Here is a 21,828-nt window from a genome sequence, read left to right as displayed (position 1 = left end):
GTGCAAAACACCCCCAGACATGGTGGCTGCTGCAGTGACTCTGATCAGCTGAGTAAATGCTCCCCATGGACCCCAGAGGAGGCAGCAGGGCTGTCCCCACTACCTGCAGCTGCCCACCCCACCCCAGCTGCACTATCATGGGGGAAGAGCAGGGCTTCAACCAGCCCCATGGACTGTGCCTAGTCTGGAGGTTCACAGCTAAAAATAGCAGAAGTTTAGGCAACTCCCACTAGGACTGCCCTGATAAAACTTTCTCTTAACATGGCGACGTTTCATAGAAAGTATTCAGGCAGTTTACAGATGCCTAAACAGACTGTGAAGGCTGGAGGTTTCTGAGAATGAGAAGGGGGCAGTTACAGCCTCAGAAATGAGAGGAAACGTGCTGTCATTTTCTGAGGAATACACATAACAGAGCATTCTCCCCATAGCCTTAACCAATGCCATCTGCCACCCACAGAAAATGCCCCCACTCTCAAGAATCTGACTCTCTCCCAGCTCCAGTGTAATCCTCCCATAATGGCACCTTCACCTTCTATTTCTCCGAGCTATCTCATCAATAAAAGGAGATAGAGGGTCAATGTGTTTTCAGATATGAAAGTAAACCCCACATAACTCTCCAGGTGTTAACTTTAATGATAAAATTCATAGCTATATATCAGCACTGACATTAAAGTAATGCTCCAGTCCACAAGAGGAGGGCAGAATTATCTACGTTTTCTCTCACCCCCAGAGTCTTCACTCAAAATTGAAATTAATTTCATTAGGAACTGGTGAACATTTGCCTGAACTGCTGTTGGCTGTACACCCAGAAATTTTACAAAACAAGGAATGGAGTGGAAAATGGATCTACTCTCCATTTCCTTATTTCGACACACATAGAGTAGGAATGGAAAGTTGTTTCTACTTGATTGAATAAAAAAGGGGCATTTTTCTGATTTTTGAAAGTTAAAAATACTGCTATTTCTTCAGTAGGATTTTTACATAAAGATATGGAAGGCAATGCCCCCTAACTTTTCCTCTCCTATGTGCAGCTCATGGAATGGTCCTTTCACCCCAAGTCCTGCTGAGGACATCACTGCACTCACACCATGGCATCTGTGCCTTCTAGTGGAGAACATCACCAACTGAGTGTTTTTTCACAATCACAGACACAGAGAAAAAAAAAACAGCAGCCCTCAAGTGAGCCCTGACATTAAAATCTAATTTATTATTTCCTCTCTAGAAAATGAGCCACTTTGGTAAGCCAGCTAACAGACACTGTTGTGTAGCTGGATTCCCAAAGCTGATTTAAGCTGTACCAGGAAAAGAGATACAGGTTTCAGCAAAGATATTTCCTGCAGAAATGAAAATATTGGAAGGAAGGAACAGACTGATCTTGCAAAAACCTGAAAACTCATCTGTCTAAATTAATGTAGGGCAATCTTGGAACATGTTACAGAAAACCAACCTGTCAGCACCAGGAGCTTCTTCTGGGGCTTCAGTGAAAAAAGGCCAAAATACAAGGCAAATCAACTTGGAACCAGAATTAAAATGCTACAATACAGCAAAAAATTTCCAGCCGAGTGATTTTTGTAGCTGTTTCTTGATTTTGCACTAGGGTGAAAAATGCACTACCCATTGTTGGTTGAAAATGGAAATTCACTGCCATTCTAGCTGCTTCCCTCTCTGTACAGGTACACTGCCTTCCTCCAGAGCCAGGAGCCAGCCACCCTCACCCACCTATGCTGTAACAAACAAACCCATTTTTGGGGTAGCTCTTTAAGCAAGTGGATCAACAGAAATAAAGGGAGAAAAAAAAGCCAAGGTGATGGATTAGAAAAGAATTCAGAAAAGCAATATATTATTAGGGAAGGAAAGAAAATATTAACAAAAAGCTAATGAACCCCTCCTTAAGTATGTTCAAGATCATCCTTCTCTAAGCAGCACATTTTTTGTGTGAAAACTCTTATTACCTATGCTTAGCATAAATGAGTTTTACCCAAATGTACGCAATTGGGGAATGATCAGCAAGTCTCTCACACTCGTATTTATGTCTGCAGGATTCTGTTTAGAATTTGACACTGAGATGAACATAGTGGAAATGAGATTTTCTAATAAATATAGAAAAAAAAAAGACATGGAAGGTAAGTGCATGAGCCAGAACGAGCTTGTCAGTCTCATTTTTCAGTACACGCACTCTAGCTCCCAGCTATTGTGTTAAAAAACAGACAGACATGGATTTTCTCATCGATCACAGTAACAAAGAGAGCAACCTTCCCTCATTAACAGTCCACAGAGAAGATGGCACGGCATATTTTTTGGAAGAAAGAGTTAAGGAAGAGTCTATTGTCACATACTTGCAAAATGCGGTCTCCTTCACGGATCCGTCCATCTCTGGCAGCAATGCTGTTTGGATCAACCTGCACAGGACAATAACCAGCAATTGAACATGAAAAGATTTTTATGGGAAATTATAACAGCTGCAAATTGCACAAGTTGAAAAAGTACCAATTTTACACCATACAGAGGCAATCTGAATTTTCCTTTAGAGTCAAAGAAACTAAACAGTTCTTTAAAAGATCGTATGAGCTTGTTTCAGATAAAAGCCTCAAGACAGAAAGGGTTGGGAGCATATGATTTTCAGATTAATACTTTCCTATGCCACTGTCAGGCATTAACCTACAGCTGTCAGAGCATTAAAAATTAATGACAGAGACCCCTTTTCTCTGGAAGTTCACTCTGGACTGAGAAGCTTCTGTAGCAGTTGATACCTTTGTATAAATGGGTCTCTGACACTTTTTCTTCCATGGAAACATTTACTGTTAAATTATTATCTTAGTAATCAATCTGTTATTTCCTTTGGAATTTTGCAGTTTGCAAAGAAACATCAAAAAATCCCAAAGAATCCATATTATACAGATCACTCACAGGTCCTGTAAATAACTCCTAGTCTGAACCAGTTAATTTTCAGTTAGGTTAACATAAATAGATGTTTAGGGCTCCAGTGATAGTTTATCAAAGACACTACAGCTCATCCCTGAGCTACTGTTTGTTGCAGGGCAATTCAATCTACCACCTTTCACTTGATGGTTATCTTAAATCATTTATTTTGCTTCATCATGTCATAAGCTATTTTTGCAAACCAAAAATTTGAGTTGAGCATTTAGTTTACAGGCTACATCCTCTACATCTGTTAGATATTATTGTCCTCTTGTGCATTGTCATAGAAGAAAACAATGATTCTGAAGTCCTTAATCAAGTACAAAAGGTAATATCATTGCACTCACTTTCAAAGGCCTGAGAAAATTTTACCATGTAGGATAAACAGAACATTTCAGATATAATCCTGGAATGTATTAAGAGATTCCTGAACTTTCTTTGCCCTCACAAGGTCAAACAGACTTTAACAGAACAGCTTATACAACTGGTGGAAGATATAATACTAGGTAATTTATATTAATTCCTCATTCTTGTTCCAAGGCTGTGCTTTTCAGCTTCTTTCGCACTGCTACTGGCCTGTCTATGTGCAATCTTGCCATCATCACTGTTCACTGATACACAGGAGAATTGTGTTTACTGATCCTCTCTGTCCATGAGCTTCATTAAGAATTTAGACTCACAGAATCTCTCAAGTTGGAATGGACCCATAAGGATCCCATTAAAGTCCAACACAGGAGACTGTGCTCGTCACAGGACTACCTAAAACAAGACCATACAACTAAAACCGTCACCCAGTTGCTCCTTTATTTCTGACAGGCTTGGTGCTGTGACCACACCCCTGGACAGCCTGTTGCAGGAGCCAACCACCCTTTTAGTGAAGAACCTTTCTCTAATGTTGAAATTTGGTTTGACAGGTCAAAAAAGCAAGCAACTGGGATCACAGTTTATGCAGAACAATCACCAGTGACTTTGGACTCAGCAGTGACCTTAGATTCAGAAGAGTTCCATTTTACCCAAAAAAAGCCCTCTTTCAATGACTGGAGACTCAAAGGGAGATGGTGTTCTTGGAAGTCTTGTGGACTGACCTTGTGAAACTAACACTCTGTGCTGGGTGCCACGTTTTCTGAGTGGAGTCAATGAAAACCTGAGGATTCATCCCATCTCAGTATCCAGAATTCTATTTTTTGGTTTTCCAACATATTAATCTCCCAAGCTACTCTCTCCACCCATCTTTGTTATGTCTGTGTGTACCACAACTGTAACAAACATAAAAATAATACAAAAATGATTGACATCTATTAGGATTAGTGAGGCTCTGGCAGAGGGAGAATGCAAGCTGGGTGTGGAGAAGGCACTTTTCTCCTAAAAAGCTCTGCCTGATCTCCATCATAAGGGCACATTTCTTTCTAAATTCAGACCATGCTCAGACTGCTTTGTACTTCACTAACTACAATGCTGCAGCTAAAAGCACTTATATTAAAGAAGCCCACTAGTAATGATTACTCTGCTTGGGCAACATGATTTGAACTGATAATCTAAATGAATTGAGAGTGACATGAGCTGGTTGATGGCCAATATTTCTGCACTCTCATCTCAGAGCAGTTGCTTGTTCATTCCCTGGCACATTTAGCCCTCCATGACCATCTCCCATGCTCCTCCCCAGTGTCATGTCCTTACCTCACTGACATAGATTCCCGTGTCCTCCTCATCATCGGTTCTGTAACAGACAGTCAGCCCCAACTTCTCCTGGCTGCCAATGCGGCACAGCTCCACCTCCTACAAGGAAATACAGGGTTTTGAGGTGGCTCTTGCCAATGGTGGGAAAAACTTCACAGCACAAGGGAGCACCAAGCCGCTGAGATACTCATACCGTATGACTTCACTCATCCTGCTCCACATTTTGGGTGGAGGAGGGGAAATCTAAGGGGGATTTAAGGGGGAAATTACTCAGTGAATTAAGAAGAAAATTCCAGTACAATGCAGGTTCAAGCTATATAGAAACTGTTCAGTAAGACATGCCAAACTTTGAGAAATATAGCTGTGCATCGCTTTTGCAGGTCTTTGACTTTTGGGTAATAGAAGCTGACTTACAGTAGATTACATAGTCCTTCTAGTCACATCACAGCAGCTATTGCTTTACAGAATATAAGACAGACTGGCTACCATCAATCAATCCATCATACAAGTGCCACTCCCTTCTGACAGCAATCCAAGCCATGAAACAGAAATACAGCCTTTCATTAATGGCACAATTCCTTCCCTGGCCAGTTTAATGGGTCTTCATTGTAGAAGCTGTTAGATAACAGAAAGATTCTTCAAGGAATCTCCTGAGGAGCTAAAGAGCCATGGCATCTTCCTCAATTGTGAGATGATGCAGAAAACATATTTTTAGTGCCAGATATCCCAGCAGTGACATCTCACGAAAAGTGCAAGTTTCAGGGCAGATGGTAGAGTGATAACTACTACATACACCCATCTGAGTTAAGCATCTTTAGGGTTTCATCAGGGAACCATTCACAAAACTGCAAAGCTGTACTTGGTTTGAACATTGTGAAACAAATAATTGTAAGAAAGCAGGATGTACCAAATAACACAGAGAATTAGCTTCAACACAAATGTGAAACTTTAGTTGGTATTTGTACATAAAGAGAGTCAGCAGGTCACATTTGGACCTTGACAGCTTCTGCTTCTTTAGCTATGCAATAAAAGGAGAGAGAACAACGTTTGCTTCAGTTCTCAGTCTGTGATACAGAGCTTATTCGCCCCTCCACCCCCGGAGATGTCACACAGACAAATCCACAAACAGGCACAGGGTGCACAGCACTGAGGACTCACTACTGAGTCCAACAAGTTGGGAGGGCCAGGTATCAAAATATCACAACTTACAGAAAAACCTGTACTTCACACACATGGGTCAGCTGATGAGTCTTGTGACATTTTCATTTCAGCTGAACATCTTTCATGAAGCACGCTGCTATGGTTTGCCCCCCTGCTCCCTCACCAGTGCACAAATCTACATGGGTTCACAACCAGCACAAATAAGATTCTCCCTGGGCTTCGGACATTCCCTGTCTTAATGAAAACTAAGAAAATGTAGAAAAAACTCATCAAACCTGTAGTATTCATTAGTTTTTCTTAGACATGGCAAGAGTTTTACATAAGGTGGTAAAGTGTGGAATTATTCACCAGTACACATTACACATTGGGTTTGAAAGAAGAAACACAGAAGCATGTTTTGTTAGGGAAGAGAATTACAGTGACCTGATTTTGGCATTGGGAGCAAAAGTGTGTGTACTGGAGGGAGGCCGATTCAAAACCCGTAATAATTGATGCCTCCAGAGGGAAAGACCACTTGACTAGAACTGTAATATTAGGGAGAAATTACAGTAACAAAATGGCTTCAATTACAGCAACAAGGTATACTTTTAAGGAATAAAGAACTTTGCGGTCCCTTGGAGGCCAATAAGGAAACCTAAATACACCATAAAGGACCAAAACTGGGACCTTTAAATCAAGGCAAATGGGGAGCTGTGCACAAGCTGAAATCCATTAACTTTCATTGTCCTGCTGGCACAATCTCCTGTATCCCCACACTGAGGCTGGACAGGGGCCCCAAGGACTGCTCTGAACACAATTTCTTCAGATGGGAATGACCTTGAAGTTCTCACGGATGATTTGACTCAAAATGTTACTACAAAATTGTACCAGTGTTTCAGGCTGCAAACAAACTGAATCCTCTTAGTGTGCTGGCTCAATGAGCAGAAAAAATTAACCGTTTAGGGCATGAAAGAGCAAAGGAAAATGAGGATGAGCCTACAGGCTTCATCCTGTGTGTCCAAGAGATTTGCCAAAATGGCCTCAGGGAACCAGCTGATAAGTATCAGTGACTAACATCCTCTGACTGGGATGAACAGCCCTGGCTGCACATAGTGCTTGAGCTACCATAGCTTTCTTTCTCTGCCCAGCAACAGAGTGAAGAGCTGAGGTTAGTCCTTGGTAGTTTTAGATTACCTCTTTCCTAAATGACTACTTGGGGTGTAGCCTCATGACTGCACATGGCTGTGGCCACTTAGAAGCTGTAGATACCTACAAATGAGATCTTGTTACTTAGTTTGAAAGGCACAATATCAGTTTCATGTTTTTCAGTCTAGATGCAAGTACAGACTCAATTTCAGGATGAGGGAGAAGGTGGATGAGGTCTGTTGCTTTGTACTGGAAGTGATTCCAGATAACTACCTTTTGCCCATGGCACATCTGAACTATTAACCTCATGGCATCACTTTTCTACTGGAAACACAATGCATCCTGGTCACAAGCAAACAAACCAGAGTTGACAAATATTTTTGAAAAATTTAAAAACACTGCATAAAATATTACATCATCTCTCAAAGCAAAAGCCCACAAGATTGATCTCTAAGCCCATGTAACAAGCACATATGAAACAACTTCAACAAAAGAGCAGCAACTGAGACACAAGAGAACATGGATTGTCACAGTGAAATACATTTGACCTACTATTTTGCAACAGATGCTTTATAGTCTTATGGGGTTTTTTGCCTCACAACCGGCCTTTAACAGAAGAAACAGTAAGTTGGGCAGCAGTAATGAATTTGTAAGAACATAATTTCCTTCTCTGAAATCTTTTTCAATATATGCACATGTGTGTGCACACACATGTGGCTGCTTTCTCTTTGGCTTTTGTCTGTGTGCATTGTAGAGACTAAACTTCCAGTCTTCAAAACTCAGCATTTTAAAAATCTATGAGAAATGGTATCTGGACATTCATGAATAGTGCTGAAAGACAGATGGTGGGAGGAGTGGGACTGAAGAGAGAGCTCAGGAAGAGCTCAGGAGATGACAGCCTTCCCCTCTTTTGGGCACACTGGGGGCAGCCACCTCTCAACATGAAGAGTATTCTGCTGCCAAGTGACAGAAATCAATGCCAAATCGCTAAATCTTTGACTTGCTGCTTCTTTTCTCTCTGTGGCCAGAACAAAAATTCAGTGCATTTCCACAATAAAGACAATACTTTAAAGTGTTTCACCATAAATTATTTGGTTAAAAGACAGACATGGAAATTAGTATAAGGACTATCACGACCTGAAAGACTGGGATGCAAATTTACAAAGCAGCCAATTACTTCAGGCATAGAAAAGACAGAAAAGAGATGCAGATCATGTGGGATTGAAACCGGTTATACTTGTCATCCTCTAAAGTGATGGAGAAGTGGCTGTAGCCTCTGGCTCCCAGCTAAACACTGACATTTGCTTCAGTGATGGAAAACTAGTTTACAGGCTGTCATCCTCAGGAGACATGAGACCAGACAAGGACTGTCCCCCTATTTGGGAGAGAAGGCTAGGTTACTGCTGTCATTCCTCTCAAGTGTTAGAAGAGTCGATTATGAACATCAGCAACTGGGTTTTTGGCTTTCAGGAATTGCTGGAAAGAGCTTAAGGGCTATTAAAGGAGATCTTGTAAAACTTTGCATCAGTTTGCAGTTTTAGTGGGTCTTCTAAGAGCTAGATTACACAAAGTACAGCTGATGGTCTGCTACAAAACAGACCATGAACCATTCCATGATCAGCCTTGAACAGTCATGTGGGGAGAAGAGCCCTGAACTCTTCACATTTTCCCTCCCCACAATGGTGAACTCTTCATATTTTCCCTCCACACACTGGAAAACAGATGTGTTTTCCAACTATCTAAAAGGAAAGGCGGTAAAGTTTCTTCTCACTGCACACAGAAGGTGTTGACAAAACTGATTAATCAGATGAATAACTCCAAACTTTTTACACAATTTACCTCATAGTGAGATGACCTAAGAATTTGCAAATGCTAAAATACAAAAAAGGTTTAGCTGACCGGTTTTATGATTATGTCCTTGTTTACCTGTAGAGCACTGTCTTGCGTCAGGCAAGTTATTCTGTGTCATAGCCCTTTCAGAAGAAATCAAGGCTTATTGAATGCAACAAGGAGCCCAATATATGATGATCCAAGGTGGAGAAGTGTGGCTAGCACAGGTTTTTCCCATGAGAATTTTTCTTGTGTTTTATAAATAAAGATAAAGTTTGGATGTTATTAGAACAGTGTCTCAGAACTTGGACAGTGCAGGCCTGGCCAATCAGGCCTGGGGGAAAGCTTCTGACCGACCAATCTGGGTGACTTTTGAAAACTCTATATATATGATGAAATCAAAACAATAAAGGTCATTTCCTTCTTGCCACTGAGAACTGGTGCCTTCATTACTCTGCTAGCTGCTCAACAGCGACATCGAAGCATAGTATTTAGTATACATTTAAGGAAAAACAACACAAAAATAATAAAGCAAGATCAGAAGAGAATAGTTACTTTTGTCTTTGTTTTTCCTTTTTTACCTGTAGTGATAGCTGAGAAGCTGCTTTTACTGTTCATCTTGCTAATGCTGTAATTGACAGAATGAGTAATTGAATGAATGAAGCACAAAAGGCCAAGATCAGAGTACTTACAGAATAGCTCAATGAGGAATTAACTGAGAAAGCACAATAAAGTCTGACTTATTTTAATAAACTAGTCATACTGAAAAAAAATCCTCATCCATATGAGCTAGTGTCAGTCTTTTGAGGTATCAAACAGAAGTGCTCAGGGACTACATGGACTACACACACCTTAGAATTAAGATTCACTCTACAGTATCATCTTGATTTGGCTTCTTTATGGGTGAGATCAACCTCCAGTTTATATGCATAGCTGAATTTTGGCTGCTTTTTACACTTTCTGTCAGGGTTACTATCTGAAGCTTCTGCAAAGTAAGATCAATTTTTTCAGCTTCTTGTTATTTTCTGAAAACTATGGAAACTAAGCAAAGGTCAGTCTCAGTCCCATAAATGTGCTTAGTAATTCCAGCTCTGCAGTTCTTATCACTTATCTTGCATCTTAGTGATGCAAGCATTCGGATCATTATCAGACAGAGCTGCAAACAGCCAAACACCTGGCAGCATCTCACTAATAACATTCACTTTCTTGGTCTCTTCCTTCACATGAGCTGAAGGATATACCTTTTCCAGGCTGCCAAATCACCAGTTGTTTACATTGCTACCTTGTATAATATTTAATCTTCATAATGGCACACACTCATCATCACTGGCAAGTAATTCTGCTCATGAAATAAAAATAATACAAACAGAACCTTCACTCTTCGTACAGGAACAGTTAAATCTAATGAAGCCCTGGGAGGGTAGAGAGCTAACAGTGGAGCTACAAAATAGAAAAATTTGTCTCAAATTTAGAAGTGATGAGAATGGCATTACATGTTAAATAAAATCACAAGTTGCAAATTAGAGTGGGTGTAAAATAGAGGAAATGACAGCCTGGGTTTGCAACAAAATAAGCATCAGCAGCAGAATAAATGCTATTCTCTAGACTTCATTTAAAGCACAGTTTATTTCACCTCTGAAATTGTGCCATGCAGGAGGAATTGTGTCACTACAAATGATCAGGGTGTGTACAATGGATGAGACTACACACTTAGAACAAACAGTGCTTCAAACAGGTATCACATTTCACATTACCTAAATCATGCTTCCAACAATCAGCTTGGCTTTGTTTAGAGGTTTTGTCTTTAATGGTGACCAGAAGTAATTTGAAGAAATTCAGAAGAAAGAGATATAAATCCTAGCATTGGCAGAAGTAATCAAAACAATCTATTTCAACTATGTTTTTTTTTTCCTATGGGCAACCTATCTCTGTTTTGACAAAGAGAGCCTGTGATGCCTCAGCTGTTTATTTACCAAAGTTATTTCACACTAAGGTAGGTATTTTGCTTTCAGGGTTGGGGTGGGTGTTAAATATTTAATTCTTTACTTGTGTGTGCATGTGTCTATGTGTGCAAACTTCTGTATATGACTATATAGGCACATGCAGTGTTTATGTATCTGTGTGTAAGTGCATGCCAGGCAGGTCAGCTACATTGCAGAGAGTCTTTCCTGGCAATCATCTAACAGTTAATTTAAGAGCATAATTACAATTCTTGAAAACACAGTGACAGTGTATAAGCTTATAACGGGAAAGTGAAAGTGTCAGATAACCCCACAATTCACAGAATCAAAGTAGTGACATTTAAATCCAACTCTTGGCTTTACTAACATTTAATGACAAACCATATAGACTACCTATTTATTAATAACTGCAAAAAAAAAAAAGGCAGAAGGGAGCAAGCATTTTCAGTTTCTAGAAAAGCTCTTCTGTCATAAGATAGATCAGTCAAACATAAACCCCTTCTCTCACTTTACCTCCATGACAACTGAGTGTTTAGGGTGAGCTACTGTAAAGAAACAGTTCACAGGAGGGACTATATAGAGGAAATGCCTATCACTGCAGCTTTCTTAAGTGTGCCAATAAAAAAAGATCAAAACCACCTGGGATTCTGGGGTTTCCAGACTGAAGGCAAGTAATACTGCAGGCAAACAAAGGCATCCTAGACCTGAGAACTGTCCTAATGCCATCAGGAGTTACAGTCTCCTGTCAAAGGGATTTTCCAGGAAATACGTTAATGTCTGTGTAACACAGGCTAATTGTAGGCTATGTTCCAGAAGTAGTCAGTGTGAAACAGAGTGCAATGAAACAGCCTTCCCCTTCACAGGTCATTGCAGGGCCCTATTGCATTTTTTTCACGATGAATAAACTTGTATTTAAAAGCTTGCAGGGGATTTAATTTACAAACACTGGCCACTTTCACCAGAAAAACAGTGCTTCTATCAGAAAAGCAAAGCTCTTAACTCCTCTGTTTACCTTCACCACAGAAGGTTACAAGCACTGGAGGATTTTAGCACCTTATAGATCAGTTTTAGAACCCATCCTGTAAATGCCTATGGAGATTTGGTAGAGTTCAGGGTTTCCCTTTTAAAATGACTGACATTCTCAGGTTGTGAAAATAAACTAAAGAAGTAAATTCTTTTTTCCTCTCTCTAACAGTCCCAGTATGTTCTGTTATTCAGATTTCACACAGACAGGCACATCCACAATATACTTGGGGGCTATTTGGATGGAAATAGAAAAGCTATGGAGCAAGACAGAGCCAGCCTAGATGTAAACAAGTTGGAACTGCTGGCAGCTGTGCTGTTACAAATAAAATTGCATCCCCCAGTGTCTTCTCACTTATCAATTTTGACAGAAGACTGTCCTGACTTCTCATAAACAGCATCGAAAAGGACAAATCACATTGGGTGTCAGATTTGCCAGAATGGATTTGGTTGGTAGCTTACCACAAAGAAACAGAGGGTTATCTCCATTCCACATGGTGGGGAAAAACAATGCTCAGTGCAAGGGGTGGGGGCTCTACCTTATAGGCTGAAGTCTCATTTAATCCTCATTTTTTAAAGTCTGGTTTAGATTTAAGAATCTCTGACACAAGATTTGTTTACATCAAAGCAGAAAGTAGAAATATCAGCAAGCATTCTTCAAATGCATAATCCAAACCCAAATACAACGTAGTATAAGAAATACTTAAAATCACTTTCCTGCTGATCCCTGCTTTATAGCCACACTTAGAGCCACATGCTCTTTTGTGTCCAGACAAAGAATGCTCTGGGATAGCAGGAAGCTGTAAACAATGATATCAGCCTTAGAAAACAAAACAAAAGGGAAAAAAATTAGCAGAACACCCCAGGATTAATATGCTGATATATAGGCACCTATGAATAAAATATCATGTTGCAATTGGGGGAGCAGAATTTGGCCCTGTAGCTGATGAATCCTTTGATAATAAAGAAGCTCCAATAGATGTGGGAATCACTCTCACTCTGCAGCTCTGGACTGAAAATTTTTGGTATGCACTATATTTCTATGTAAAAAATCAAACAATGGAGTAACTTAAGGCATGATATACCTGCCAGTGAGTGTTCAGCAGTCTGATGTGCGATGATCAGTAACACTTTGCTGCCCATGAGTGGGAGGGGGAAGGCACCCTGGTGTCAGCTGAGACTCCCTTCAGGTGAGGACAGGGGCAGACAGCAGTTATGGAGCAGATGGGGGAACTGGTTGGGCTGGATGAATGATGGAGCTGGACTACAAATGTGAGAAGTCTGTGATCACTGTGCTATGACCAAATTCAGTGTTGCAGTGGGAGGAAGGCTCTAAGCATATGAGGATGAGATAAACACTTTTAATTCTGTGGGCCTGGCAGACCTTGTGTGGCCTGTCTGACTTGCATTTAAAGGGTACTTTAAAGACACATGGGGGACTTTAGAGTAAGTGTAAGTCATATGGAAGTCAAAGAAGGAAAAAAAAAACCCTTTACAGACTACAAAGGCTGCTAAAGGCTCAACAGCTGACAGTGTATCCTCCAGGAAGTCACAAAACTTCTCTTGAAGCTTAGCTAGCATGCATGATAACAAAGCTTCAGGTTCCTGTCAGAAAGATAAATCCAAAAAATCAACCCTTATGAGAAATATTAAACATAAAATATTCTAAATGCTATTAAAAACAATTTTCCCTATTGTCTGAATGATCACACTTACTGGAAAGTAAAATATCCACTTTCTTCTTTCAAACAAGCCATGGTCTTACTTTTTCCCCCTGATTCTTCCACCTCTTTATTTCTGTTCTTTCCTCATGGTGCAGTATGAATGTTAATTTATTGGAGGTACTTAACTATATACCTATATTTTCCTATGATATATATGCATATTTTCTCCTGCTTGAGACCCAACACCCCTTCTGGTATGTTGTATACTTGGGAAAACCATGAATTCTTGCTTTCTTAGCAGAGAGATCCATGATGAAATGCTTATTTGTACTGTTTTTCAGCAGTCAGCTTTGGTCCTTGTTTTGGTCTTTCCCTCAATAGAAATGTGAATTTGCAAGGATACAAGAGGAGGTTAAAGTATAATTAGCTAACTGATCATATGCAGCAAAGGGTTCCTTTTTCACTAATCTTAAATCCTACATTGTCACTTTCTTCTCATTAAACAAAGTAGGTTGAATAGCTCAGACAAGACAGAAACTGAACCTTACATTAAAATGAGATAAGCACACTGGAGCAGTAACTATTCCATTGTGCAGCGTGTATGAATGTCACATTGGTTTGAGCTCCTTGAGGGTGGGGAGAACAAACCCATCAAACTTAACCAGTCCAATTTTTTGCTTTTTGTGGCTTTCCAGAATTTGCTCTCCAATATGTTTTCCAATGGAAATAGCTCTGACATAAACATGGCATAAGGATGGACCTTCTCTTGGTTATCAGGTAGGAATACAGTATTCCATGTCAGGCTAGAAGTCCATTAACTAATTAGAGGGCTGGAGTACATTTCCTACAAAGAGAAGCTAGAAGAACTGCATTTGGTTAGTCTTTTTGAAGAGAAGTCATCTTCTCAATAAGGAGCTATTATTGCTTCCTCCAGGTATCAAATGAAAGAGTCCAGAGAAGTCAGAACCAGACTCTTCTTTGAGGTGCATTGTGACAGCCACGTGAGACAACAGACATAAGTCACTACTCAGGAAATTCCAATTAGATATTTAGGGAAGTGTGTCTTACTACGAGGGTAGTCAAAGACTGGAAGAGTTGTCCTGAGAAGTTGTGGACTGTATACTGCAAAATATAACCAACTATAACTATACCAGCTGTATAACCAGCATCCATTGCTTTGCTTCTCTTCAACAGGCTCACTCCAGTTTCTGGACTTGCCTCAAATAGGGGTAATTGAAAGCTATGTGGAAAATTTAACGGTAATGTCTACTGAAGGGAATGAGACAATATTAGCACATGACATCAGCGCTAAAATCTTTACAGTGACTTCTACATTTCTGTTTATCATTCATTGTGTTGGAGATTAAGGTCTGGAAGGGATCCAACACCAACACCTGCAGAAGCTCTATGTACTTAGAAACCACACTTGAGACTTCAGATATGGACTTCTCTGTCCATGAATGTCGTCTTTGCTACTCTGGTGTTTTCCTGGCCCTAATGGTATAAAAACATTCAAATCTGACATGCTTCATTGGGTAGAAGAAAATCTGTTGAAAGTAAGAATTCTGATAAGGCCAGGAACTTCAGGTCCCCAGAAGATAGCTATTTCCCTTCCAAAAAATACATATACTGCAGCTGTTTCTGGTTCCCAATTCCCTGAAGTTTTATAAAGAGACTCTTCATAGCTTACAGTTTTTTCTAAACTGCAGCAAGCACCTTTTTCTAGATGACAAACCTTAGATATACAAACTCCAGGGGTTTAAGAAGAGTCATAGCTGCAGTTCAGATCAGCTGAGAATCACTTAGCATAGTTAGTTTTCACAATACAATAAATTAAATAATAATTTAAAACAATACAATACAATACAATACAATGACAAACAATTTCACCTACTGCAGGTAAAATAATGCTTTATATTTGCTCCATTTCAAAATGTTACTGCTCAGTTCTTGGCTCTGTAATCATCATTGTTACTGCTGCTTGCCTGCTTTGGGCCTGAAATGTATCAGAAGATTTATTTGCCTCATCAGCACTTTCCAAACACCCAGGCAGCCAATCGAAAAGGGGAGGCATAACAGATGTGCCAGCATCTGCTGCAGCAAGCATTTATCTGGACAGTGGAACATATAGCTGTAGATTCAAACTCTTACCCAGTTACAATTCCACGTATTTGGAAGCCTAGATCTACAACTGTGGGAAGGCTATTTTGGGATATTAATTGAAATCAAGTTGAAAATGTAGTTTTGCAATTTCATTTGTGAGAAACATACTTTCCTGTGATTCAGTTTATACCTTTCAGACACAGTAAAGGCAAAATACTACGAAAAATCTAATTTTGAAGTTGAACTCATAAAATCAGAAATTCCCAGAAAGGACTATTAAAATTCCATCCCTTCCATGCTCTTGTTTACCTTGAAGTATACAAATATTAAAATATGTATAGTTAAAATGTGCAAATTTTAATCACATACATGTGCCTATAAATCAAGCACATGAAGCAATAGGCAATGACTTTCAAAACACATTTTTATCTTCCTGGCACCAAACTGAGGTCTATGGGCACCATATCCATGCTGAGTTTCAGCTGTTCGAACTTCTGTTGCACACGGAATACCCTCTACCCCCAAACACATACTTGTGCAGATTGATAAAATCATGAGATAAAATACAAAGCAAACTCATCTTCTGCTTTTTGATGCACAGTACAGTTTCACCTGTATTGCTGTTCACCAAACCATGCCCTCTAGGAATGACTATCACATTCTCTTTGAAGAGATCCCTCATTAAATAAAAAAGCAAACTCCCAGAGAAAAGGCCTCTCCCGCTTTTTTTGATTTCTCCTCTGAAGGCCCAGCATGCATAATATTGAAACCTTGTTTAAAGTCCATTTTCTTGTAAAAGGTTCCCTCTTGCTAGGGGGATTCAGCTCATGATCCTTGTCTCTAGGATTTCCTGGGATAATAAGGTTTAAAATAGCAATATTTTAATAAGCTGGCTAGCATGACTTAGGCTATTTTTAAAAGAACATGTAAAATAAATTATTTTCTCCCATCTTTTGTCTGTATAGCTAGATTTCCTGTTTCCAAGACAGACTACACGAACATTCAAGTAGAAGGCATATGAAAAATAGCATTAATAAAACACTTAGAAACATTTCCACTGTAAAGCATATATGGAAGTATGTGGGATAATAATGTAAGAACTGTCTAAACAAATAATTTCTTCAAAACAGAGGATTTATAATCCACAGATTTCCATAAATATATTGCCAGCACCAGTCTCTTTCTTCAGTGACTGAAAAGCACATACCGTATGTTGTAATAGTTGCCCAGCAATAAAGTGTTGCTGAACTAAAGCCACTTTTCTTCATTTTCCTGGAAAAATATAAGCTCTGACAACAAGTAAGATTTTTTATTAGCTTCCAGGTGAGGTAAGGAGTAACCTTGTGCTTGTTTTATGAAATCATGAAGCAGAATGAATATCACTGACTTGATATATTTTCCTCATGTTTTAAAACACAATAAATGGTAATAACTTTGATAAATTTGCCTGTGTCAGCTTAGTGTCTTTTTCTCCCCATTCTCTCATGATCCTCTGCAGTTGTGGACACAATTCAAATCCCTAAATTGGGATATTCATTACTTAGGGGAGGTGAGACGACAGCAACTTCATTCACTTTGAATGTCAGAATTTTGCGATGATATACAGCAATATGCTCAAAGTCAATGAACAACTGTGGCAGAAACTACCCTGGCATTCCCTTCTATCTAAATGACCTAATGACTAGCAAGGAAGAAGAGTGATTTAATGGCCAAAAAAGAGATGCATTACAATTAAAGGCTTCTGGCTTTTACTGCCAGTTCTGCCACTGATTGACTTGGCAAGTCTCTCAGTACAACTGTCCTTAGTTCACCCGCTTGTGAAGTCCTGTAGCAATAGAGGACATCATAACACTGAAGAACCTCAGTAGAATGGTTTTGTTTAATTTATTTATAACTGAAAAGTTACTTCAATACTTAAAAGACAAATGAAAAAGTTAAAGGAAAGGGCTGCTCCTTTTACCAATCCTTTGCTCATTTACAGTGTACAATTGGCCACAGTTAGGGAGAAATTCCATGTTTAATACTACCTATGTGTAAATTATATGCATGTAAATTCACAGGTATTTTGAAAACAAAAAAGGCCAGTGAAATACATAATCTTATGCTGTTTTATGCCAAATGAATGCTTAAACATTCTTCTTTTAATTATTATCCAGTATTATTCAACTAAATCAGCAAAACATATTCCAGAGACACTTTTCCCTTTTAACTCTGACCTTTTCTATTTTTAATCCATAGTTGCAGTCAGCTGGATCACAGGCTGGATATTTGCTGCTCAGAACTCCTTTGAGTTAAAAGGAAAAAAATTACAAGGAAATGTTTTAGAAGCCCTGATCATTGTAGTGCTTTCTCAGGTCCAATGGAAACAACTCTAATAATCTATTTACTAGTCCAGGAGAATTCCTCACAAGATAGCTCTAAAACACAGTCCATTTTTTCTCTATATTTGTGTGATACAATAGGTGGAATGAGGAAAAAAAGCCCAATCACTCCAAGTCCCCAAAAACCAGACTCTCCTAAGCAACCGAGACCACAGATTACAGGCACACACATATCTGTTTACTTCCTTCATCTTACTTATTATCAGCAGGTACTATAGAATATTAAGAATTACCACCAAAAAATCATAATGATGGTGTCAGCAAATGTCTCTACACCATGGGGCATCCATGATTGAGCCATATCTGCTAGGTCTGAACCAATGGTCAGAAAATAAACATAGTGTACCAAGTCTCTCCCCCTATGATAACAGACTGAGAGAGTTCAGCCTGGAAAAGAGAAAGCTTCAGGAAGACCATAGAGCAGCCTTCCAGAACCTAAAGCAGGCTACAAGGGAGCTAGAGAGGGACTTTATACATGGGCATGTCATGATAGGACAAGGGGTAAGGGCTTTAAAATGAAGAGGGCGCATTTAGGTTAGATATTAGGAGCAAGTTCTGTACTACGAGGGTGGTGAGACACTGACAGTGTCAGCGAATACCCAGCAGTGAACAAGGCCATGCTGCATAAGGCTTTCAGCAACCCGGTCTGGGGGGAAGTGTCCCTGCCAATGACAGGGGGATTGGAACTAGGTGATCTTTAAGGTCCCTTCCAATCCAATCCAAACCATTCCACTATTTCACAATTCTATGATGAAGTCCCAGCTTATCTAAGCCTACTCTGAACTGTCAGTTCAGTCCCTTCACCACAATAGCAGCTCCATAAGGTAAAGCATGTGGTGAGGAGCATCTGCTTTCTCCATTGAAAATCTACACCACAGCAAGTTTGTCCCTATTCCTCCTACTACATCAATCAGGTCTGATGACAATGGAAAGTCACAACCTTGTCCACCATTTCAGCTTTTCTACACTACAACACTGATATCTCTATTAGGATCCTTATTTCTTGAAGCCTTCTCTTTTAAATTATGTCTGGTGGTTGCTGAATTCAAAAACTGCCTTTTATTTCCTAAAGGCGCATTTTGTGATTCGCCTCCAATGTTAAGAAATTCAGGATAAAATATAAGAACTCCAATCACAGTAGGAAATACAATAAAAAAACAAGCACAACCTGATACCAAGTCACAAAGCGAGCTTCATTGTACAGAAACACTCATCAAGTAACCAAACAAAAGAGCCTGACTGCAGCAATGGGCAGTGCTGGCAGTGTGTGCACAGAAGCTGTTTCCATAAAAGCTGTTTGTTCAGGTGCTAGCAATTGAGGAGCTCCAGTTGTGTTGCTGCAAGCTCCTGTAATGCCCACATAGGGGTGTTTGCAGGCTATCAGAGCTCTGGAGGGAGCTGTTACAGGCTATCAGCTCAGTAATCCTCATGTTAGAAAGGCCCTAAATATGTATTTACAAGATAGACAGACCTGTTCGGTTTAGTGGTTAAGTAATCCATGTGTTGAAAAGGTCTTAAATAGGAATTCACCAGGCAGACAGGTCTCTCCTGGACTATTACAGAACGCCACTGACAACACACTTCAGTGGCTCATGAGAACATCAACCCATAAATACTTATAGGTGTTCAAGTAACTTTATTCAGATAAACAACCTCACTCAGACCGCTAATCTGAATAAAACTACTTCTTCTTTAGTTTTAAGGAAAAAATACCATAAAATCATTCACTTCAAAAGTATAACATCACAGAACTGGTAAATTTGAATTTGCTCCTGAAATACCTTCCCTCATCACAATGGCATGAGTATTACTGACAGAGTGAACCAATGTGTTACTGCTGCACTGTATCTACTGCAATGCTCAGATACAGTAGAAGAAACAGAGAGAGCAGGACAAAATTTTCTCCTATGCAACTTTTAAGTGTCCAAGACTTACTCATGGTCAATTCCAAAAGGTTTTTAGCTTATCTCTCTTCAAAGCCCATTTTCAGTTGTTTGTGAAAACAGCTGACAGCATCTGATCCAGAAATGCTCAGGTCGACAGGAAACCTTTGGAATTTCAGCAGGTTTGGATCAGGCCAATAGTAAACTTAAAGGACTAATCTAAATTTACTGTTAACAGATTTATGAGTGTGAATACTTATCAAAACATTTAAATGAATGGCTGTGCATAACCATAAATTAGCACTTACATTTGACATGCATACACACACATTTATTTCCTTATTCTGATGGAAAAATCTGTCCCTTGAGTCTACAAATCAGAACATGATCTTAAGAGTAATAATTTTTGCCCTGAAGTATTAGCCAACCCTCAGAGCACTATGGGTTTCTCTGCTTACTGATGATGCAGTAAAGCAACTTGCATATGAATATTCTAATTTCCAAAAGTCCTATTTTCTAGAGCACAGGAGGAATCCAAATAGCATGTCTGTAGTTTCTAGCTCATGCTCCAAGAGGGAAAAATCTTCCATGGCTTTTTCTCAAAATACTATGTCTCTTCCGTCTGCTGTTTCCTCCAAAAACTCTTATCCTTTCATTGCCTGGACACAAAAGGCTCCATAAAACCTGACCATGGCAAGATTTTACCTGCAAATGATTCATGGTTGTCTCTTCATTTTGTGACATGCATAAACTTTTTGAGCAAAAAAGTAAAATAAAGCAGCTGAATGGTTTCTAAGTGAAGAACATCAGAGTACCTTATAATTTCATATAGGGTCAACTCTACCCTTAGCAATTTTTCACAGGTACTGGTCCTAAAACTGTCCCAATCTATCAGGACTAGCACTGGTGTGCATTAAAACTCAAGTCATCAGACACAGGCAGGCTAACACAATGGCTGCCATTCTCCCTTTCTCACTCTGAAACGTTTCACTCCTGGCACAATGGACTGTTGATGTAATTTTCCAGCCCCTGAAAGCTGAAACAATCACTTGTGCCTAAAAATGAAAACAATCAGGGCTAGAAAGCCTTTTAGGCAATTATTCTGGTTTCCTTTGTACATCCACATTGACTAACATCCAACCTTCCTCCAAAAAGCCCCATCAATGTTGACAGCAAACGAAAGTCTGGTCTTCCTCATACGTGCAACAACAGATAATGCAACACACTGTTAATCCTTCTCAAGGATGTCTGCTTTTGCTCTTTGGAAGAAGCACTCAGCTGGAAATTAGAATCTTTTTCTATCTGAGATTTATGAAGTTTTAAAAGCTGTAATTCCTCAGTAGAAAGCAATCACCTCCCATTCTGCTTTTGCTCAAAAGCTATTTCAGTACATACATGGTCTGAAGGTCTCCACCCTTGGATAAGGACCTGTTGACTAAACAATACTACCATCTTGTGCCTGCTTGTGACATCTTATTTTCTTGTCTTATTAGACTGAATACTTTAGACCAGCTTTGTCTTTACAACATTCTTTGCTTTCTTTTTTCTACCTATTTTTTAACTGTTCCACCATTTAAATTACTCTGTCCCCTTCATTTTTGTATTACTGTTAATGTTCCAAACCATGTATGTGAAGTTTCTCTCTCCTGGATAGTAGGTTCAAAAATATTATTAAATAAGTGCACATCCATTACCTTATTTACTCCTCCCTAGCACCAGCATCCTCTATCCTTCTTCCAAGGACAAATTTTAGAGCCACGTTTAACAGTGATTTACTGGGGACTTTGATGATTTTAGTCCTTTCACCCACCTCATTGGTACCAGCCAGTGTGACGTATACTCTAAACACACTTGACGTAATTCCAGCAGCACAAAGTCACTCAGAGCCAGACTGGGTGAGTTTGTCTTGAATATCTTTGGCTCTCTTTCAGTGATAATGACTGCAAGTCCAACTGAACAGTTACAAATCAGCACTTACAAATTCCTGCTTCTTAAAAGTCCTTATGAGTCTCTGGCTATGCAAGAATTGCAAATCTTTTGATGTCCTTCTGCCAACACTGACTGATTCTGGCTTTGCCTTGATCTCAGTATCTAGGAGCAA

General features: G+C 39.5%; 1 protein-coding gene across 2 annotated transcripts in view; it reads right to left on the bottom strand.

The window, feature by feature from the left end:
- PDZRN4 (PDZ domain containing ring finger 4) overlaps window positions 1-21,828 on the bottom strand; it is a 230,028-nt gene that overhangs the window by 11,316 nt on the left and 196,884 nt on the right. For both annotated transcript variants that reach the window (XM_085043405.1, XM_085043406.1), the window contains 2 exons: window positions 4,597-4,695; window positions 2,337-2,399 (listed from right to left, as the gene is read on the bottom strand). In XM_085043405.1, the coding sequence (XP_084899531.1) occupies window positions 2,337-2,399; window positions 4,597-4,695 (162 nt within the window). The remainder of the gene's footprint in view (window positions 1-2,336; window positions 2,400-4,596; window positions 4,696-21,828) is intronic.

The sequence above is a fragment of the Lichenostomus cassidix genome, chromosome 1Aa, assembly GCF_008360975.1.
Source record: "Lichenostomus cassidix isolate B80296 chromosome 1Aa, HeHo_3.0, whole genome shotgun sequence".
NCBI lineage: Eukaryota > Metazoa > Chordata > Aves > Passeriformes > Meliphagidae > Lichenostomus > Lichenostomus cassidix.
This window is presented reverse-complemented; position numbering and strand designations above follow the sequence as displayed.